We start from the raw sequence: 18,202 nt of genomic DNA, 5'->3' as shown, positions 1-18,202 counted from the left end.
GAGCGTAACTCACATAGCAGGCATGATGCACCCTTAGTCTTGCATAATCAGATCAGAACCCTGGAGACACCAGGAGAGGAGGAACCAGTTCAAGTCCCTGGTTCCGCGGGATTGAAACTGGAAGCGCCCTTATAATCGATCTAGAACCTTGGTTATCAATATCTATCGATTAGTGATGCAGAAGAGGTTCTTGGACAGACTTTCTGAAATAGGCACTCGGTGTGCAATAGTCGGCGAACTCCGACGCACCCTACGTTTGTCAGCCGTATGTCCATCTCTGGTCTGGTCCCAGAAACTAGCACTGCCTCCCAGGAACCACACCAATGCTTTGTCATCCAGATACTCTCGGCCTGTCACTTCGGATATTTCCGTTTGGCCGGCACGCTCCAATGCAGGCGGGGATTGCTAGCCAAAAACAATAATTATACAGCTGCTCAGTAAGGTTGACCGGCTGTACATGATAATAGATTAGGGTAGAGGTCACGGCACACGTAGGTACTAATAATTAACATGGATGGGATTCATATACTCCACAGTTAAAGATCGCTGTAATTTGTGGCTAGATGGATGCCAACTCGGATCGAAATATAAATCCATCCCGTCGCACTCCGTTGTACCAATCCTCAGCTATAAAAACACGAACCCAGAAATATGAGTTTTGGGTACCCAAACAATACGAGCCAGGTCTCGGTCAATTCAGACGTAAAATCCATGGAGAGTATCCTTCAAATAGATGGCCAGGAGGGCCACGAGTTGGGGTTGATGGACATGGTTCCGAAACTTGAGAAACCATGGTGGAGGACCTGGTTCTTGGTGAGGTTGAACCTCTTGCTCTTGGGTAGTGTGCTCTGCCAAGTGACCCAGGGCTACGACGGGTCAATGATGAACGGGTTGCAGTCTTTGCCATCGTGGCAGCAACACTTTAACCACCCAAAGGGGTCCATCTTGTCAACAATGAACAACGGCACCAACTTCGGCTACTTGCTCTCCTTCCCATTCATTTCATTCATCTTAGACCGGTTTGGTAGGAAGATGGGTGTTTTAGTCGGAAGCAGCGTTATTATTACTGGGGCTATCGTCCAAGGGTTTGCAAAGGACTTTGGAATGTTCTTTGCGGGTCGTATTTTGGTGGGATTTGGCGGTAGTATCGCCTCGGCTGCGGCGCCAAGCTTGCTTACCGAAGCGGCCTACCCAACTCACAGAGCCATTATCACCTCCATCTGTCTGGCTTCCTTCCCCTTCGGTGCTTTCACAGCGGCGCTTGTGACCTGGGGGCCGAACATGACCATGAGAGAGAGCAACTGGTCGTGGCAGATTCCTAGTTTGTGTCAGTGCTTCTTTCCTTTGGTCTCTGCCATTATTGTGATGTGTGGGCCAGAGTCTCCACGGTGGTTGATCAACAAGGGGAAGCACGGGAAGGCGTTGGCGCTCTTGACCAAGCACCACGGCAACGGCGACGCAAGCTCTCCGTTGGTCAAGTTCGAGATGGCAGAGATTATCGCTACCTTGGAGCTTGAAAAGAGCCAAAACAGAAGCTCGTGGATGGAGTGGCTCAGAACTGCCGCAAACAGAAAGCGGTTGGCTCTTTCGTTGGGGTTTTCGGCGATGCAACAGTTGTGTGGTAACGCTTTAATCTCGTACTACATGACTATCCTCTTGAACAACATCGGTATCACTGACAGTAACGAGCAGTTGAAGATAAACATGGGCTACACCATCATTGGCTTGGTTGCTGGTATCTTTTTTGCGTCCACCGTGGAGAAGGCTGGTAGACGGAGGTTGATTTTAACCAGTTATGGCTGTTTGTGTGGGGTCTACAGCATTTTAACGATTCTTTCGGCTATCAATGAGCAGCGTCACTTCAAGGACAAGAGTTTAGCGGTTGGCGTGATTGTGATGATCTACTTGTTCAACATTGCTTACCACATTTGCTCCATTATTTCTGTTACCTATATTTTGGAGATCAACCCATACTCCATGAGGGCGAAGGGTATTACGTTATACCAATTAGCCGCGGGTATCACGTTGTTGTTTAATGGCTACGTCAACAACATTGCCATGGATGCTATCCAGTGGAGATACTACATTGTCTGGTCATGCTGGCTTTTTATCCAGTTCTGGATCGTCTATTTCTACTTCCCAGAAACCAAGGGCAAGGGGTTGGAAGAGATTGCGGTCATCTTCGGGGAAGATGTGCAGGCTGCCCAAAGAGCGGCCGATGTGGCGGTATACCATGCGGTTGCTGGTGACTTTATAGGCGAGACCGTCAAGGTTGAGTTGGAGCACACGGAGAAGGCGGATCAAAAGGTTTAAGGGCAGTTTCACAGGCCCTAAGCACTGTGCGGCCGGTCTGCTGCTGACCTTGATTCGCGTATTATGGCGCATACATGTTGCTGTGGATCTGTTATTGTGCGTACTTGTACCTTGAACTCGAAGCCATTAACGATTTCAAAGTTATCAATGATTTCTAATCTACCGACTATTTCAATCGTAAATAAGACATTATCGAAAAAAGGTCTTGATATGGCAATCTACAGACTGTGGAAAATACAAACATCTTGTAAAATCAGTACTTTAATGTGGTTTGATCGTTCAGACTTAGCTATAGTACAATTACCAGCGCCAGTGGTTTAGTGGTAAAATCCAACGTTGCCATCGTTGGGCCCCCGGTTCGATTCCGGGCTGGCGCATTTTTATATTTCACACCCTCATACCATTGAGTATCGGAGGAACCAAGCTTTAAACATATCTGTGTTTAAGCCAGGGCTATGAAGCAGTCATGCGAGTGACATTTACAGCTAGATTCAACGCTAGCTCTTAAGATCAGCTTCCTAATCGGAGTTCAAACTGCGTGGATACTCGTTATAGATAAGACCACATATAATCTTCTAGATACCACAGTTTACAGTTAGTACTAAGTATCACTTTGTCTTGAGCACTCCGGTTGTATCTCTCTCACCGCACTATGTTAAGCATACAAAAATCCCCCTCCCGACTGGGCCAAGAAAACGACACAACCCTTGAACGGGATTGTCACGTGTCAGAGATAAAGCGCTGTTTGCCATTTCCATCAGCCCGTGGCTAACCAGTAGCCAAACCGCTATAATTTAGGTCTTCAATTGAATGAGAAAGGTTGACAAAGGAAGTTTTTTTTATTTTATTTTTTATTTTTATTTTTATTTTTTTAGAGTGATGGAAAAATTCACTCCCTTCAAAAAGGTACGAACAAACAAACCGGTTGGATTTTTTCTTGTGAAACCGATGACGTCGCCGGACAATTGGCAAGACAAAAACGCTCACACCTCACGTAATATCTAAAAATCCTGCTCCATACCATTTCCAGGTGATCATGAAACAGATTTAAAATCCCCAATAAACTTGAAATAGCTGTTTTAATCCCCGTCTCTAAACCCTATCTAGCTACGAGTCCCTGCACGTGATCACAGCTATTTGCATGCAGCATGCAATATTAGTAGATTCTATAAGAAAAAGTATGGGTCAGATTAGGTGAAAAATTCTGGCAGCTCGAAAATTTTGCATAGAGGGCTCAAAACAAGTTAAGCCTAACATGCATCTCTCTTCCGGTCACACAGACCCTTCTTCCCACACAGACCTTCCTTCCCGTGCACATATCATGTCTGATACCGACGACGAACCAATGTATGTCTCTCAATCTTTCGCCCCCATCTAGACTCAGCTTCAACTGAGAAATAAAGGCCCGCCCTAACATATAGCACCTTATCCCCATACGCCTTACAGGCCCTCTTGCAGTTCAAGGAAGAGGAAGAGGAGAGAATCGCACAGCTCGCCAAGCTCCAGGAGGTGGTGGCCACCGATGTGGTGGAAGACAAGAGCATTTTAAGCATCGACACATTCAAGGAAGACTGGAACTTATCACAGTTCTGGTACGCCGAAGACACGGCCAACCTTTTGGCAGACGAACTATTGGATGGTGCTGATGCTGACACTGTCATCTGTATCGTCAGTGCCCCATCGGTCTACTCAGCTATCAAGCAGCGCGACGTGGTCCTCCCAACCAAACACATCTATTTGTTCGAGTATGACAAGAGATTCGAGTTGTTGGCTGGGAAAGAGCACTTTGGGTTCTACGACTACGTCGAGCCGTTCGCCTACAGGCATGATTTGAAGGGCAAGGTGCACAGATTATTGATCGACCCGCCGTTCCTCTCTGACGAGTGCCAGTCCAAGGTTGCCCTCACTGCCAAGTCGCTTTTGGTCGAGGACAAGACGGTTGTGAACAGCCTTGGCGAGTTGCAGTACAAGTTAATTTCCTCCACGGGTGAGGTAATGGCGCCGGTCATCAGGAAAGCCTACCCGGGCGTCAACATGACGGACTTTGTTCCTCAGCACAAGAACGGGTTGAGCAACTTGTTTGCATGCTATGCGTCATATGAAGGTAAGTCCTGGAAGTTCCGTGACGAGCTGTACTACACTCATTAACATCCAACCCCCCCTTAAACCCCTTCAGATTATCAAGTAGATTTTGCAAATTTATCTGATAAATCGATTCTAGCAGTTAAAGGAAAAGATACATGTCTGTAGTGGAGTAGAAAAGAGTGCGATGCGTCTGGGATCAGAGATACCACATGTTTATGAGTGTAGGAACATTTCAATGGTAGAAGTCTAGCGTGGTTATTGCTAGGCTGGCCCAATCGTAGCAGGTTCTGGGCTACCATTGATGTAGATGAGGCATAGTATCAACTCTTAATGCCCCTGGCTCCTTTATCGGAGAGACTCCTCTCACCATTCACAACTTTCTACATGGTCTATATTTAGGCACAGGGACACTCGTGGTAAATAATTCATATAGGATCAAGTCGCAGATTAGAATTTAATTTCAGGAATCCTCAAGGGTTAAAAGACAAACACGAATATAGGGAAACTCTCTAGTATAGTTTCATCCTGAGAGGCCTGCACTATGAAAGCGGTATAGAGGATTCAGGGTCAGCGATGTGTTACATTCGGAAAAGTCTCCAGACATGTCAGAGTTTTCGTTAACCGAGGTTCATCATTCTAAAGCTGCCGTTATCATGAACATTTTGGAGAGTTTCCGGTCAAGTCATAATTAACCAACCTAAAGGGCTTTCAACACTTGTGCTAGATCGTAGGAATATTCACAAAAAAAACTGCTTTCAGAAAGCTACTTAGCATTGGAGGATTCCCGTGCAATACTCATGCACCAGGCTAGCTTAATCGCCAACAAAAACTCATTCGGAGAAGAACATCCCCAGAGTACTATCACCGACAGCCATCCAAAGGACGACCAACTATTTCCAGGTAGGCTCTCCGATGGCAGTTTTTAGAACGGCTGCCCCATATTCCTCAAATTTTCCTCATCCTTCAACCGCCGTAACCGCTCAATCTCCTCGATCCCCCCCGACTTCTTCAACATGTTGTTCTCCACAAACCCGCCAAGTTCTTCTTCGAACTTGTCCACCGCGCGCAACTCCAAGTCGCGCTGGCGCATCCGCTCCGCGCGCTCGATTGCCTCGATCCTGCTCTCGTGGTTCGGAGTCAACGCTGCCACCTCAGACAACAACGCGTCGCGTCTGAGATTCATGCTTCCCGGTTCGGGGACCGGCAAATGGTTGGCCACTGATCGGATGCGTGGGTTCTTGTTCTGCTCATCCGAGCACTGCTCGACTAAGTTAAACGTCTCCAACGCCTTGGCTAAATCCTCGACCAAGTCATGCATCAAGTCCTCTTGCAACGCAAAGAACTGCTGCTCCTCACAAACGGTATCCAACTCCGCCTCCCAGATCTGCTTCCAGCGGGCCTTTTCCTTCAGAATATACGCTCCCATCAGCGACAAGTCCGCGTTGGCCCCGGCCATCTCCTTCGCCACCAGCGCGAGCTGCTTGTCCGACGGCCGCACCCCGCGCGCCACTACATCCTTGCGCAACGCCTCAATGACATCCTGCAAGTCGTCCACCTTGGTCAACAACTCGTCCGAGTCTTGTGAGAGCTTCGCGTGGCAACCCTCCATGTACGTTCTGCCGGACGATTTCGACGTCGTTGCCGCCGCCTGGAACGTCTGGAGGCGGGTTAGAATACCAGTGATAGCCTGCTTCACGATATCTTTGTTGGTGGTGTTGAGCTGTCGTAAAACGGCCAATTCGCGGCGAATATCCCCGATCGCGCGGAGGTCCTTAAGCGAAGCTGGAGCCAAGGCCGACGCCAAAGGCTTCGCATCTATATCCGCAGCTTGTCTTTCGTTAGTCTCTCTTTGTGTCCTAACCTCTTCTACTGCCGATTTAATCTCCTGGAGGAGCGCTGCGTTGGCCTGAGCGACTTCCGCCTTAAGCGCAGCGAACTGCGTCTCCACACTGCGTGCGATGGCTGCGCCTGCGTCGGGCTCGTTGAGCAGCACCAACGTGCCGTCCACCACGCTGTCCAATGCCAGCTCCTCGAGCTCGTATGAAACCCCCGACGCGTCCTGGATGTAGATGTCGGGAAACAGCTCTGACCCCGGGGAATACGCAAACTTCTCCACAAACGTCAATCGGAGCGACGCTAGCGTCACCGGAAGATGGACATTCACTTTCTTGGTGCGGTGCTGAACCTTCATAAAGATGGTGGCGTTTCCTGGCGATGCCGGCCTGCGCGGCGACTCTTCCGGGACCTCAGGCAAGGCGCTGAACTTCTTTTCCATCTTCTTGGGCAACAGGGGGTCATTTACGGGAGAATAGTTGGTGAGCTTTGCGTACTGGTACGCGGAGAACCGCTTGGACGCTCGCCGTTGGAGCGTGTCACCGTTCTGGAGCTTTTCCAACGCGTCACGCGTGGAGGTTTCGTCGTCCGAGACCAGCGGTGGCATCCGCAGGGCACTTGGATCAGTAAAAATTACATTGGACTGGTTGCTGGTGGTGGAACTGGAGCGAGCGTGGATAGGCATGTCTGGGGGGCCGGAAACGGATCTCCGTGCGCTCATCGTGCGCACATCCTCCTGCTTCTTCTTGAGATTCTTTAATAGCGTGATGATGATTTCACGGATCACTGGCAAAAACAGGTCGAGGCTCTGTTGCGATGGCGGCTCGCACAACGCCTCCTCTAGGACCACACGAAGCGATTGGGGAACGTCACCAAGGTCTGAGACATCTACCCCGGCGTTGGTAAACGCCTTGCATGCGATTTTGAACTCGTTGCCGAGCTGCACATATGCGTCCGAGACGTCGCCCTCCAGCGCCTTTGCTTGCGCCCACAGCGTGAGACTGCCGAGGAGGTGTTTCGTCGAGACCAAGAGCCGGGTCACGCTGGACTCAATGGTGTGCATCTAGAAGCATAATGTTAGTATAGCTCATGAGGGTGAAGCTATAATACGTACTGACGGCCGTTTAGGCATGGGAGTCGACATGAGGATGATGGTAAAGGTATGGGGTAGGGCAAGATGGGATAAACACAAACATAAACATAAGGCGAGAGGGTGGGTGGCGCACGACTAAAAAAGAAACTGGCACTGGCGAGGATAGACGACGATAATGGTATTGTACTGGGTTTTGTTGGTAAGATATGTACCCGTTGTTATTGTCTGTGCATTGAAATGATTGATATCGTATAATGAATATTTTCGTAAAAAAAAAAAAAAGTCGGGGGTGGCTTATCGAATGGTGCCAGGGGACGTGCATGTGGGTGGAAAAGTCGAAGGAAGACTGGAGGAATATGTAGTCTAGACCTAAAAATGATGAGGCTAGCATCTCGTTCTTTTTATGTGGTGGTTAATTTTCCCTTGATACTGCTACTTTACACTAGATCTAGGTGATATCAGGTGCTGGGAGGTTTCCCAGGTATGATTGGTACACATGCATACATGTTTTGAGGGAAGCCGGTGGGATATCGTATCCAGGAACTCGAAATTTAAAGGTTTCTGTCAGTGCTTTCCATATCGCACAATAATGACAACATACTTAATGCATATATACAGACCGCCTGGAGCGGCGTATTTTCGTTTTATGGCGATTTTTTCAACACCTTTCTTCTCCAAGTACATCTTGTATGTGCCCTCAAAACAGCTCCACCGTTCAATGCGTAACCATATGTGGCGGTGCAAGCCACGCAGCCCGATCGGGAAACGGGGCTGGTGCCAAGATCACACGCCGAGCAAAAGAAGCTTATCGCCGTTAGATGCAAAATTGTCACACTTGAGGCAACCACTGGCCTATACTCTCCATACTGGTCGATAGAGGTCTATATTTGCCAATACTGTCATATCCTTACGTCATACCTTTCTTTACCATACTGGCCTGCTCCAACTTTCTACGGACCGACCTACATTTGCTACAGACCATACCTACATTTCGCTGAACTAGATTGCCATTTTCACATCTATTGGTACAACCCTCCATTTATTATTGCATTGCCGTTGAAATTGACATTACCACTTCCATTGCACGATGACCTCCCTGATCACCTCCTCCCTGATCGTCTCCTCCCCGCGACCCTTCGATGAACGGCTCACTACCCGACTCACACGAAACCGCCACCAGAGCGTCCCCATTCAAACACCCGCACTCCCCACATCCCCCCCACCCACGCTGGACCTCCTCCGTTGGCTGAAGCTTGCCGAGATATCCCAGCTCCTCTACTCAGAGAGCTTCCGCTTGCAGTACGGCGAGCCAGCCCTTATTCAGCCGTCGCCCACGGTCCTTTGTGTGGGCACCGCCAAAGGCTTTATCGTTGTTTTCAACTACTCCCAGCAAGTGAAGGAGATCATCGGGGGCAGCATGACGGAGATGCGGGGTTGCGGATCCATTACGAGTCTCGCGGTGCTGTCCGACTCGACCCACGTGGCCGCAGGGACCGCACGCGGTGACGTGGTGGTTTGGAAGTTGCTGAAACTTGGTTCCCCGGTTGTCCATATAGCTCCCATTACGGCTTTCGAGCGCCAGAGCGCGCGCAATGGCCATTTGGCCGGTATTCCCGTGACCCAGCTCGGGTTTGTGGCCAACCGACACACATTCTTGGTGCTGGCAGACACATCTGGCTTGGTTTTTAGCCATAGCGGGAGCAGGGGAATGCTAGGTCTCCGCTTCTCCACCCGCAAGATCTTAGGCATCTATGATGCGCCAAAAACCATACCCAACCCCCCAAAGTCCATCCTAGCCTGTCTGGTGCTTCCGCTTGGTACAGCGCTCGAGCCGACAGACGAAATGGGACTCACGGCTGTGATGTCGCACAATGTCTTGGCCATTGTGTCACTCCACAGTCCCGATCCCAAGGCAGCGGATGTGACGACTCACTACAAGATGGGAAAACCCAGGGCTTGCAATGAAGCCACCGGCTCTACCGGCTGTCTAGCGTGGTACCCCGCGATCACGCTCCCGGGTGCCAGAAGTTGCGTCAAACTCGTCTACTGCTGGTCGAACGTGCTCACGGTGGTGAAGCTCGAACCCTCTGTTGAAACCCCTAGGTCCAGGGACAAAGATCCCAAGACGGTGCTTACGTTCACCAAGATCAAGCGCTATGTCTCACTGGAAGCGATCTCCGAGGTGCAATGGATCAACCATCGGCTTGTCGCGGCCGTGACCGTCACCCAGCAGATGCTTTTGATTGACGTGGATGAAACGACCCATGCGCTAAACGTGCTGGAAAGCGATCTTTATAGGACGGATCTCCTTTCGATGCACATCCAGCGGTCTCCCTACCCGTCGTCCTTCAGAATCAGCAAGGGCAAGTTCTTGCTCCTAGGAAAGCGCGAGATGTTTGTGGGCGTTATGACCACCTGGACAGACCGGCTTATGGCGATGGTCGTAGGGGGGGACCACATCGCGGCGTTAGAGCAGGCACGGGTATACTACATGGGAAAAGGCGACACGTTTGCAGGCTTACCTGAAGACGGCACTGAACGCCGCTCCATTGTCCGCGAGTACTTGATCGAGATCATGAACGCTTCCATCGAGGTGACGTTTGGGTCGGAGTCCGACCATATCTATGACTTGCTCAGGGCATGTTTCAGGGCCTGTGTCACGATTGAGGTTTCTACAGACGTTTACGACCACTTGTTTGAGGTGGCCACCGCGAATGGCGCGGAAGAGATCTTTTTTGACGTGCTAGAGTGGTTCGCCTATTCATCTGAGATTGTTGCGTTGTCCCCCACGATCCTCCAGCGCATGGTGGAGGTGTATATCGAGCAGGGAAAGGGCGAGGTATTGGAGGAGATCATCTGCTTTTTGGACATTGAGGCCCTTGATATCGATCTGACCGTTCAATTATGCCGCAAGCACAGACTCAGGGACACCTTGGTTTATATTTGGAACGTCTCCCTCTGCGACTATATCACCCCGTTGATAGAGTTTATCGAGGATGTGAAGAGAGAGGGTACAGGGTACGGGGAGAATGGAATGGGTGGGGAGAATGAAGTGGTCGGGGGGAATGGAACTTTAGAGGTTGAAAGACCTAAACTGAATGGTACAGCCCTCACAACCTTCAACGGGACTTCGCTCAAAAATGGAACACATTTGAACGGCAGTTTGACTTCCGTTTCTGACTTTACCACAGAATTGAAAGCCCACGAACAAAAACTCCTTTCTACCCACCCCGATTGCAACAAAGTGTTCAGTTACATTTCTTTCGTGCTCACGGGAAGGCAGTACCCCACCGAGAAGCCGATCGTGTACATCCACGCACTCCAGGCTAAGCTCAATATCTACTACGTCTTGTTCAGCGGCATTCCCTGTATCTGGCCGCCTGGCGGGGCCAAGGTGCACATCCTGGACGACTACTACAGCGAGCCGGCGTATCCCTACCTCTGCTTATTTCTCAGCTTCAACTGTGCTGACTTTCTTGCCGCCCTCAACGAGGCCTTTGAGGACTCCGTACTCGATGACGAGGAGGAGGCGCTGCATCGGTACCAACTGTATGAAACCAAGATGACCCGCCAGTATATCGTGGACATCCTTCTCGACGTGTTTGGTGCCAACAACTTTGGTGTACAGGCGCAGGTATACTTTGCCATCTTTATCACGCGCAACTACTCCAAGTTCCCTCAGTTCATCCGTATTGCCGACTCGGTTTTGGAGGAGATGGTGGAGAAATTGTGTGCCTATCCAGACGAGTCGATGAAGAGCGACTGTGAGTTGGGCTTGCAGTCGTTGCTATCTGTGTACTCTCCTCCACACTTGACCAGTTTGGTAGCCTATTTTGAGACGGCCGGCTTTACCAACGTGCTATTTGACGTGTACAGAGCCGAGGGTAACTACGCCAGTCTTCTTGAGTTGTATCTTGCGAGTGAGGATGGTCCGCTTAGAGACGCATACGAAACCCCGGCGATCGTCGAGCTCTGTCTCTCCAAGACGGTGAACCAGGCACGCGAGCGAAGCAGGGTGGAAGAAATCATCCGTAACTCGTTTGCCCAGCTTCCGATGCCAGTAGATGTCATGGTGAAGGTTTTTGATACCTTTGATCCAAACCTACACCACTCGCTTTTCCTGTTGACTGAAGACCAGCAGTTTTTGTATCTCAGATCCATGTTCCTGCTTCTGCGCAAGGGAAAGCTACATGGAAAGATCACCGCCAAAGAGAGAGAGGCGTATATCAAGGGTCTCTGTGTGTACGAACGGCCGAGGGTGCATAGCTTTGTGGCAAGTATGGAGGATGGTGATGTGGACTTGAACGTGGTTTTGAAAACCTTGAAGGCCCACCGGTGTATGGACTCGGTTGTGACGTTGTTGAGAAAGCACAAGCAAACGGAAAAGGCGTTTGAGGAAATCACAGGCTATTTCGAGACCCTTAAACCGGCAGACGACTGGCCGCTGTTGGAAAACGAGGCGAGAGGCAATCTCCGCCTTGGGATTCAGTTATGTGTGGAGGCTGGGGCCCAGGACGAGGAGATGTGGCTTGCATTGATCAGGATCGTGGTCAACCTCCTTCCAGTGAACGAGGACGTCACTCCGGCTTGGACGGCCCTCACCAAGGGACTCGTAGAGACTGTTTTCCGCAGCTTGATTGACTGTAAGTCCCAGCTTGAGACCCTTGATGAGGGCAAAGCATCGTTTTTGCACATTTTCTCGGAATTCTTGGGCAGCGCCTCTTCCCAGGCCACCACCTTGGGGGATGTCCGAGCGGTGTTGCTGGAAGTCTCGCTTGCGTACTCTTTTGAGCGGGAGATGTTGAACCTCACCCTAAAGTCCTTGAACGATCATATCTATAAGGATATGCGCCTCTTGGATATCGAGAAGGTGAAGGGCTGGTTGGTTGAGAAGAATTGTGCCGCCTGTGGCAAACCGATCTGGGGCAAGGGAACCTCCAACGAGAATCTCATTGCCTGGGAAGACAAAACCTTGAACAAGATCCATTTGATGCTGAACGGAGAGTCCAGCTACGGTCAAGGGCTGTATGATCCACAGAAGTTTCACAGCTGTGTGTTGGTTGTATTTAAGTGCCATCACGGGTACCACTCGGATTGCTTGGCAAGCCTTGGTGAGTGCGAATTCTCTTGTCTTATTTGCAAGGGATAGACTTTCATGGATATCAGAGACTCCGATGAGACTTTTATGGCCTTATGATACATATTTATACAATTTTTGTTTAAAAGCTGAGCGCTGTAAGATATACGCTTCTGTTCTTGATGATGCCAATATTGATTAGAATCGATAGATAAAGCTGCCTTGGAAACGTGCATGCACATATGCATGCTGCTAGGTTGTCCAAGACTGCTTTTGTGGCAACATGCTCGTATAAGGTGAGGCTCTTCCAGTTCTTATAAGGCCCTGAACAGAGTTAAAAGAGTGTTAAGCTTCTAAATCTCAATTTGGCTTATTCACGGCATTTCCATCGATATGTGGCAGAAAGTTTTGTGGCCTGTTTTGTTACACACAGCGGCAGTTCTAGCTGGTGAGTACCAGACGTTTGAGTCGGAATTTGGCTCGTATGTCAACCCTAACCCTCGGTCCTACGAGAGATGTGTAAGTAAATTTTCCCGTCGGGTTCCAACCAGTGTACTGACTCAATAGGACGGAGAGGACTTGGTTAAATTGTCGGCGTGTGCCAACGAGGTGCTAAGCAAGCTCGATGACTGCAAGCCGGACGATCTCGCTTGTGAATGCTGTGCACTCCAGAGTATGAAGCAAGAATGCTTTGGTTTGTGCCCTGGATCCCCAAACGGGAGCTTTTTAGCGGTGCTCTACCAAGACTGTGAAAGCTTGAACGATATAAATGCGTGTGGGTTGCCGTTTAAGAAGGATGATAACGGCCAGGCAAAGGTATCTCGGGTTAAGAGTAAGGGAGAGGTTTCAATCGAGGACGAAGACGAATACTACAACTTCAAGTCGAAGTCGAAGTCCAAGTCCAAGGCTATGAAACTGGAGAATAGTGGGAGTTCCGTGAGGGTCAAGTCCAATATCCGAAAGACGGGTAAGGGAACCGCCAAGTCTGAGTGGGTCGATTCCGATTCAAAGGTTGTAGATGCCATAATTGAAAAGGTCAAGAGGCCTGCCAAGGAAGAGGGTTTAGAGGAAGAAGGTTTGAAGGAAAAGATTTCTCTTGGAACCGTTTTCAATACAAGTAACACTACTAACGCTACTGTCTTCTCGAGTGATGAATCCAAGGCTGGCAAGGAATTCATCACAAGGTATCTTATGGCGATAAGCATCTCTGTGATTGCGTATAGTATTTTCACACAATAAATGGCACCGCTTTTCCTATTTTGAATGCCCCTACTAAAAATTATGAATTTCGAACATAAAAATCGTAGAATCGCCCTGGACTACAGAGCGCATCAATCCTCTTTCTGGTGCTCTATAGTCAAGTTTTTTCCTCAGTAAAGGTTCTCTATCCACTATACCATTCTTCTTCGTGCTGTCTACTAACCCCCGGAATGCTGCCCTGGCACAAATTTCGAAAGCCTTTAATATACAGGTTTTACCTAACACGCCATTTATCTGGTAACGCAAAGCGTTCCCTACTGCTCCGTTTCATTCATCCAGTCGAGAGTAAACTGGATCCCCTCCTGCAAGCCCACGTTTGGAGTGTACCCGAGCACGCGCTTTGCCTTGGCAATGTTGTGGTATCTGGACGCACACACTATCTTGACTCTGAACGGGGTCAAGCCCGGCTCCTTTCCCAAAAGCTTGGAGAAAAAGACGGATAAATGGCCCGCAACAATGGCCACAGGACGGTTTAACACGATATTACGCTTCTGGATATGCCCGTCGGCCTTCCAGACGGTACGCGCGAGGGTCCAGAAGTAGGTTGGCGCATCGTTGGTGACGAAAAACGCTTCACCGCCAATCTGGGAGACTAAGTCTGGCTGCAACAACTTCTGAGCCGCCAAAACGTGCGCATCCGCGACGTTCCCGGCGTAGGTCCAGTCGAACAAGTTGTTGTTGTCCCCGATCTGGAACTTGCTCTGGCCGAGCCTCGCCACGGCTCTCAACCCCGGCACCAATTGTCTGTCACCCGGACCAAAGATACCCGCTGGTCTCAAGGCGACGGTCAAGAAATCATCCTCGAAAGAGTTTGCCTTCAAGACCATCTCTTCGGCAATGGCCTTGGTTTCGTTGTACCCGTCCATGGCCACCGCAGGGATAGGCCACGACTCGTCTGCGTTGTGGATGTCCTGACCGTTGAAAATGACACCGGCGGAAGAGGTATAGACCACCGCTTTGACCTTCATCGCCTTCGCACACTTGAGGAGGTTTCTTGTCCCGTGGATGTTGACCTTCTCGTAGACCTCCTGCGCCAACCCGTGCATCGGTGATGCAGAGTGGACGATGACGCTCACGCCCAGCGTACGAATGGCCTCCTTGACGTCAGTCTCAGATGTAAGGTCGCCCTGGTGGAACACGATCGCATCGCGGTCAAAGGTGAAGTACGTGGCGAGCGTCTCTGGCAACGGGCGGACGTCAAACACGTGAATTTGGGGTCTCGGCGAGACCTCCCAGAACTGCTGGATCAAGTGGAGACCGAGAAAACCGGCACCGCCAATGAGGAGGACAGAGTCGAGGGACATAGTGTGCTGGATAAAGAACGAGAGACGCTAAAGTGGGACGTTTTCGATCCGCTGATATTTGGTGTAGACGATCGCTTGGGGGAGAGGATGAGAAATTCGTAAAATCGGCAATTCGCGAATATGCAGATGCATTGGTATGCTGACGGTGTACTGGCCAATGGCTGCCATTAAATTAAGCGGGATTATAAAATCCTTAGTTCAAGGACCATGGTAGTAGTGCTAGATCGTAAACGGTATAGATGGATGTGTCTGCCAATCAACAACCTTCAATTCAATGCTACACGTTTTAAGTTCTATTATTCATCAGTACAAGGGACCTTCAAATAATGTCCTTACACCAGCTGGCTCGTTAATACGCTGCCTTCATTGGCGATACTTTCTTTTTTTTTTTAGTAATCATCGCTAGCACCGACCCCATAATCCACCTCGTAGTCTACCGGAATGACAAACGTCTCAGCCATGCTAAAACCCCGGGCATCCACGGTCTCACGGGTCAATATATCCACCTCCTCGTCCTCCTCGTTTAACAACCGCTGGTTGATTTCTTCGTCTGGAACAATGTCAAACTCGTCCTCGCTCTCCTCGTACTCAATATTCTCCTCAATCTCGACGAAATCAGGCGCCAACGCCGACCACTTCTGCGGAATCACAATCGACCACACGTAGATGGTGCCACTATCGATCCCAGTGGCAGAAATCGCGCACTTGTTGTAGTTCCATGCAACATCCACCAATTCCTCCTTTGGTCCCTCGAGGATCTTTACCAACGAGCCCATCGACGTTTCCCACATGTACACATCGTGCGCGGCCGAACCGTACGTTGAAGCGATAACGTACTCCGCATTGAAGTTGAACGAAACTGCATTCCACTGGAGCTTGTTCACCACGTCCTGGAACTTATGGTCAAGCTCCAATGGTTCAGAGTCGGAGTCACTTTCATCCTCATGTTTACCATTTTCGCTCCCGTTGTCTAGCTGTTGCAATAGGGCCAATCGCACCTGGTACTGCCGAATAACCCTGTCCGAACAGTTCACCCCGATCTTTTTGCCCAGAGTCGACACCATAATGTGCTTAATATTCGAGTTTGCCACTTTTATCGAATAAACCATCGCGAGCGTGCGCGTGGAAAACACGTTGAGCCAGCCCTTGGACGTGCCCGTGAAGACAAACTCCCCCGATGGATGGAAACACGCCACGAGGGTCATGTGCTTTTCTGTCTTTTGCTTCTTCCGCGAACCCTCATCCGAATCCTCATCCTGAAGCGGCAACGGGAGCGTCTCGAGCACCGTCGTGTAGGGCGTGTCTGCTTCGATCCGCGTAAAGTCGATGTACATGGGTTTGTCTTCAAACAACGCGGCCACCGCGAGCAAATGGTTTTTGGGATGGAGTTTTCCAACCCAAACGGGACCGTCGAACTTTACCGTGTGTAAAACCGTCTTTGTGGCAAGGTCCCACAAGTTCACCTTCCAGTCGCGCGATGAGGAAAGAAGGTACCGGCCGCACAGAGACCACGAGAGCGACTGTATCGGTCTGGTGTGCTCTTTGAGCACCGTCACCACCCCGCTGGTCTCCTGGTCGAAGATGACAATCGACCCGTCGGCTAGGCCGCTCGCGAGGTATACACCTTTGTTGTTGTACTCAATGCAGACCGAATGACCGTGGCTGAGAGTTTGTGTGAGTGTTTCCGGGTATTCCTGGGCCACCGCAAAGGGGTCTAACAATGCAAGATTCATGGATTAAGGGGGCGGGGGAAGAGAGAAGGAGGGGAGAGAGAGAAGAGGAAGTGTTATGAATTGAATGAGTGCGGCGCAAACGACGCAGGATTTTTCGGCGCAGATGTAGTCGTGGTGACGGACGGCGCGGGAATGGCACGGCCAACATCTTTGAGGCAGAACTTGGAAGAAATTAAAAATTGAATTGAGGAAGTTGGTTCCTTAATAGTTTAGGAGAAACGACAAGACCAGGATGGTTTGGTACGGCATAAGGGACCCTGCACGAATGCGGAGATAGCAAAATGAGACAACAGTTCTAAGGTCGATTGTGCTGATCAGCAACAATGTGGGCTGCCTGTACCAGCCAAATAATTCTGGCAGTTTCCCTTTTAACAGGTTAGTAACCACAACTGGTCGCTTCACGGCCTTTTCTTTCACCCCTACCAAGCCCAATATTGCATTTATTTGACTTCTTCCATTCCTAAATCATGCAATCGTTAACCTACTGAAAGGGTAAAGCTGCTTATCTAGTCCCTAGTCTTTGCCTTTCTTCGGCTAGCCCCTACAGTATTCACATCCTAGTTCTAGTCAAAATATAAGCCATCTATTAATAGATTTCGTAAGTATTTTACCGGTCCTTCATTCGAGCCGCCTCGCATTTACACAAGCTTCTGCTTGACGAAGAAGCTTCTCAAGTGCTGGAGCTGCCAGAAACAGGTCCCTGCCAAGACGAGGATCTGGAAAATCGACCAGGCCACGACACGGTTGTTGGTGTTCTCAGACGAGTCTCTGAAGATTGACTCACGCTCTCTGATCGTGTTCTGCTCTCTTCTGATGTCGTGCAAAATCCCGTTCAAATGAGTGATTCTTTCGGCCAACGACTGCGCTCTCTCGGTTCCCTTAGAGTCCAAGTCCTTGGTTTCACCGATGGAGAAGTTAATGTCAATCTTGGACTTTGTCTTGGACAACCAGCCACCGGATTGCGGCGACAAGCAGATTCTGTGTTCGCCGGAGTCGATGGTGGTGAAGGTGAATTCACCAGACGCGGTACCCTTCTGATGCACCACTCTGTGGTCGTTGTCGAAGATCTCTTCCACATCAATCACGAGTCCTGATTCGGAATTGAGCTTGCCGTAGGTGTTTGTGTTGGTGTCCAAGAAGGTAACATCGTATCTCCCGACCAAAACGTCGCCGTGCTCAAGGAATTTGTTGAAACACTGTTTGTCGCCACCGTCAACGTAAAAGTAGAAGCAGTGCACGTAGGCAACCAACCCGAGGAATAAAAGCGTAAATTGCATGATACGTGGGGTGAATGGAGAGGAGGAAGAAAGGGTGTTGATCTAAAAATACACCGTCTTATATGACGCGCCACGTCAACGATTGAGATTTCGGGCACGTGACGCTGTGTCGACGGCGGGGGGGAACCCTCGCACGCTAAACCAGCGTGCTTGGATGAACAAAGAGGCCGAGTATAGAGGCTAAAGCTATCGGATTAAACTAGTTGTAAGTCAGATTTTTAAGCTAC

At 49.9% G+C, this 18,202-nt stretch overlaps 7 protein-coding genes and 1 non-coding gene across 8 annotated transcripts; 4 read left to right on the top strand and 4 right to left on the bottom strand.

The window, feature by feature from the left end:
* Positions 1-711: 711 nt before the first annotated feature.
* On the top strand, positions 712-2,313 carry BABINDRAFT_41124 (uncharacterized protein; the record flags this gene model as incomplete). Its single annotated transcript, XM_019132007.1, has 1 exon — positions 712-2,313. One exon carries the CDS (start codon positions 712-714, stop codon positions 2,311-2,313), a length of 1,602 nt encoding a protein of 533 aa, XP_018983062.1.
* Positions 2,314-2,619: 306 nt separating this feature from the next.
* On the top strand, positions 2,620-2,690 carry BABINDRAFT_t335. Its single transcript has one exon. It is a non-coding gene; the product is annotated as a tRNA-Gly (tRNA).
* A 944-nt stretch (positions 2,691-3,634) lies between these two features.
* BABINDRAFT_40958 (protein-lysine N-methyltransferase) lies at positions 3,635-4,461 on the top strand (the record flags this gene model as incomplete). The annotated part of the gene is made up of 2 exons (XM_019132000.1): positions 3,635-3,660; positions 3,735-4,461. 2 exons carry the CDS (start codon positions 3,635-3,637, stop codon positions 4,459-4,461), a joined length of 753 nt encoding a protein of 250 aa, XP_018983061.1.
* A 477-nt stretch (positions 4,462-4,938) lies between these two features.
* On the bottom strand, positions 4,939-7,378 carry BUD6 (Bud6p; the record flags this gene model as incomplete). The annotated part of the gene is made up of 2 exons (XM_019129912.1): positions 4,939-7,294; positions 7,346-7,378. The coding sequence occupies 2 exons, from the start codon at positions 7,373-7,375 to the stop codon at positions 5,321-5,323; spliced, it is 2,004 nt and encodes a 667-aa protein (XP_018983060.1). The 3' UTR covers positions 4,939-5,320.
* A 1,033-nt stretch (positions 7,379-8,411) lies between these two features.
* Positions 8,412-13,640, top strand: VPS8 (CORVET complex membrane-binding subunit; the record flags this gene model as incomplete). The annotated part of the gene is made up of 4 exons (XM_019130626.1): positions 8,412-11,088; positions 11,152-12,435; positions 12,841-12,920; positions 12,969-13,640. The coding sequence occupies 4 exons, from the start codon at positions 8,412-8,414 to the stop codon at positions 13,638-13,640; spliced, it is 4,713 nt and encodes a 1,570-aa protein (XP_018983059.1).
* Positions 13,641-13,915: 275 nt separating this feature from the next.
* Positions 13,916-14,965, bottom strand: ERG26 (sterol-4-alpha-carboxylate 3-dehydrogenase (decarboxylating); the record flags this gene model as incomplete). Its single annotated transcript, XM_019126668.1, has 1 exon — positions 13,916-14,965. One exon carries the CDS (start codon positions 14,963-14,965, stop codon positions 13,916-13,918), a length of 1,050 nt encoding a protein of 349 aa, XP_018983058.1.
* A 319-nt stretch (positions 14,966-15,284) lies between these two features.
* SWD1 (COMPASS subunit protein) lies at positions 15,285-16,698 on the bottom strand (the record flags this gene model as incomplete). The annotated part of the gene is made up of 2 exons (XM_019130913.1): positions 15,285-15,296; positions 15,379-16,698. 2 exons carry the CDS (start codon positions 16,696-16,698, stop codon positions 15,285-15,287), a joined length of 1,332 nt encoding a protein of 443 aa, XP_018983057.1.
* A 144-nt stretch (positions 16,699-16,842) lies between these two features.
* On the bottom strand, positions 16,843-18,087 carry BABINDRAFT_97989 (p24 family protein). The gene has a single exon (XM_019133020.1). It carries the CDS (start codon positions 17,973-17,975, stop codon positions 17,337-17,339), a length of 639 nt encoding a protein of 212 aa, XP_018983056.1. The 5' UTR covers positions 17,976-18,087; the 3' UTR covers positions 16,843-17,336.
* Between the last annotated feature and the right edge of the window lie 115 nt (positions 18,088-18,202).

This window comes from Babjeviella inositovora, assembly GCF_001661335.1.
Source record: "Babjeviella inositovora NRRL Y-12698 unplaced genomic scaffold BABINscaffold_14, whole genome shotgun sequence".
Taxonomy (NCBI): domain Eukaryota; kingdom Fungi; phylum Ascomycota; class Pichiomycetes; order Serinales; genus Babjeviella; species Babjeviella inositovora.
The sequence above is the reverse complement of the archived record's forward strand: the minus strand, read 5'-3'. Positions and strand labels throughout refer to the sequence as shown.

What these genes read in the sequence shown, in the direction of transcription:
- BABINDRAFT_97989 (XM_019133020.1), bottom strand. Translation starts at nt 17,975, where the DNA reads ATGCAATTTACGCTTTTATTCCTCGGGTTGGTTGCCTACGTGCACTGC.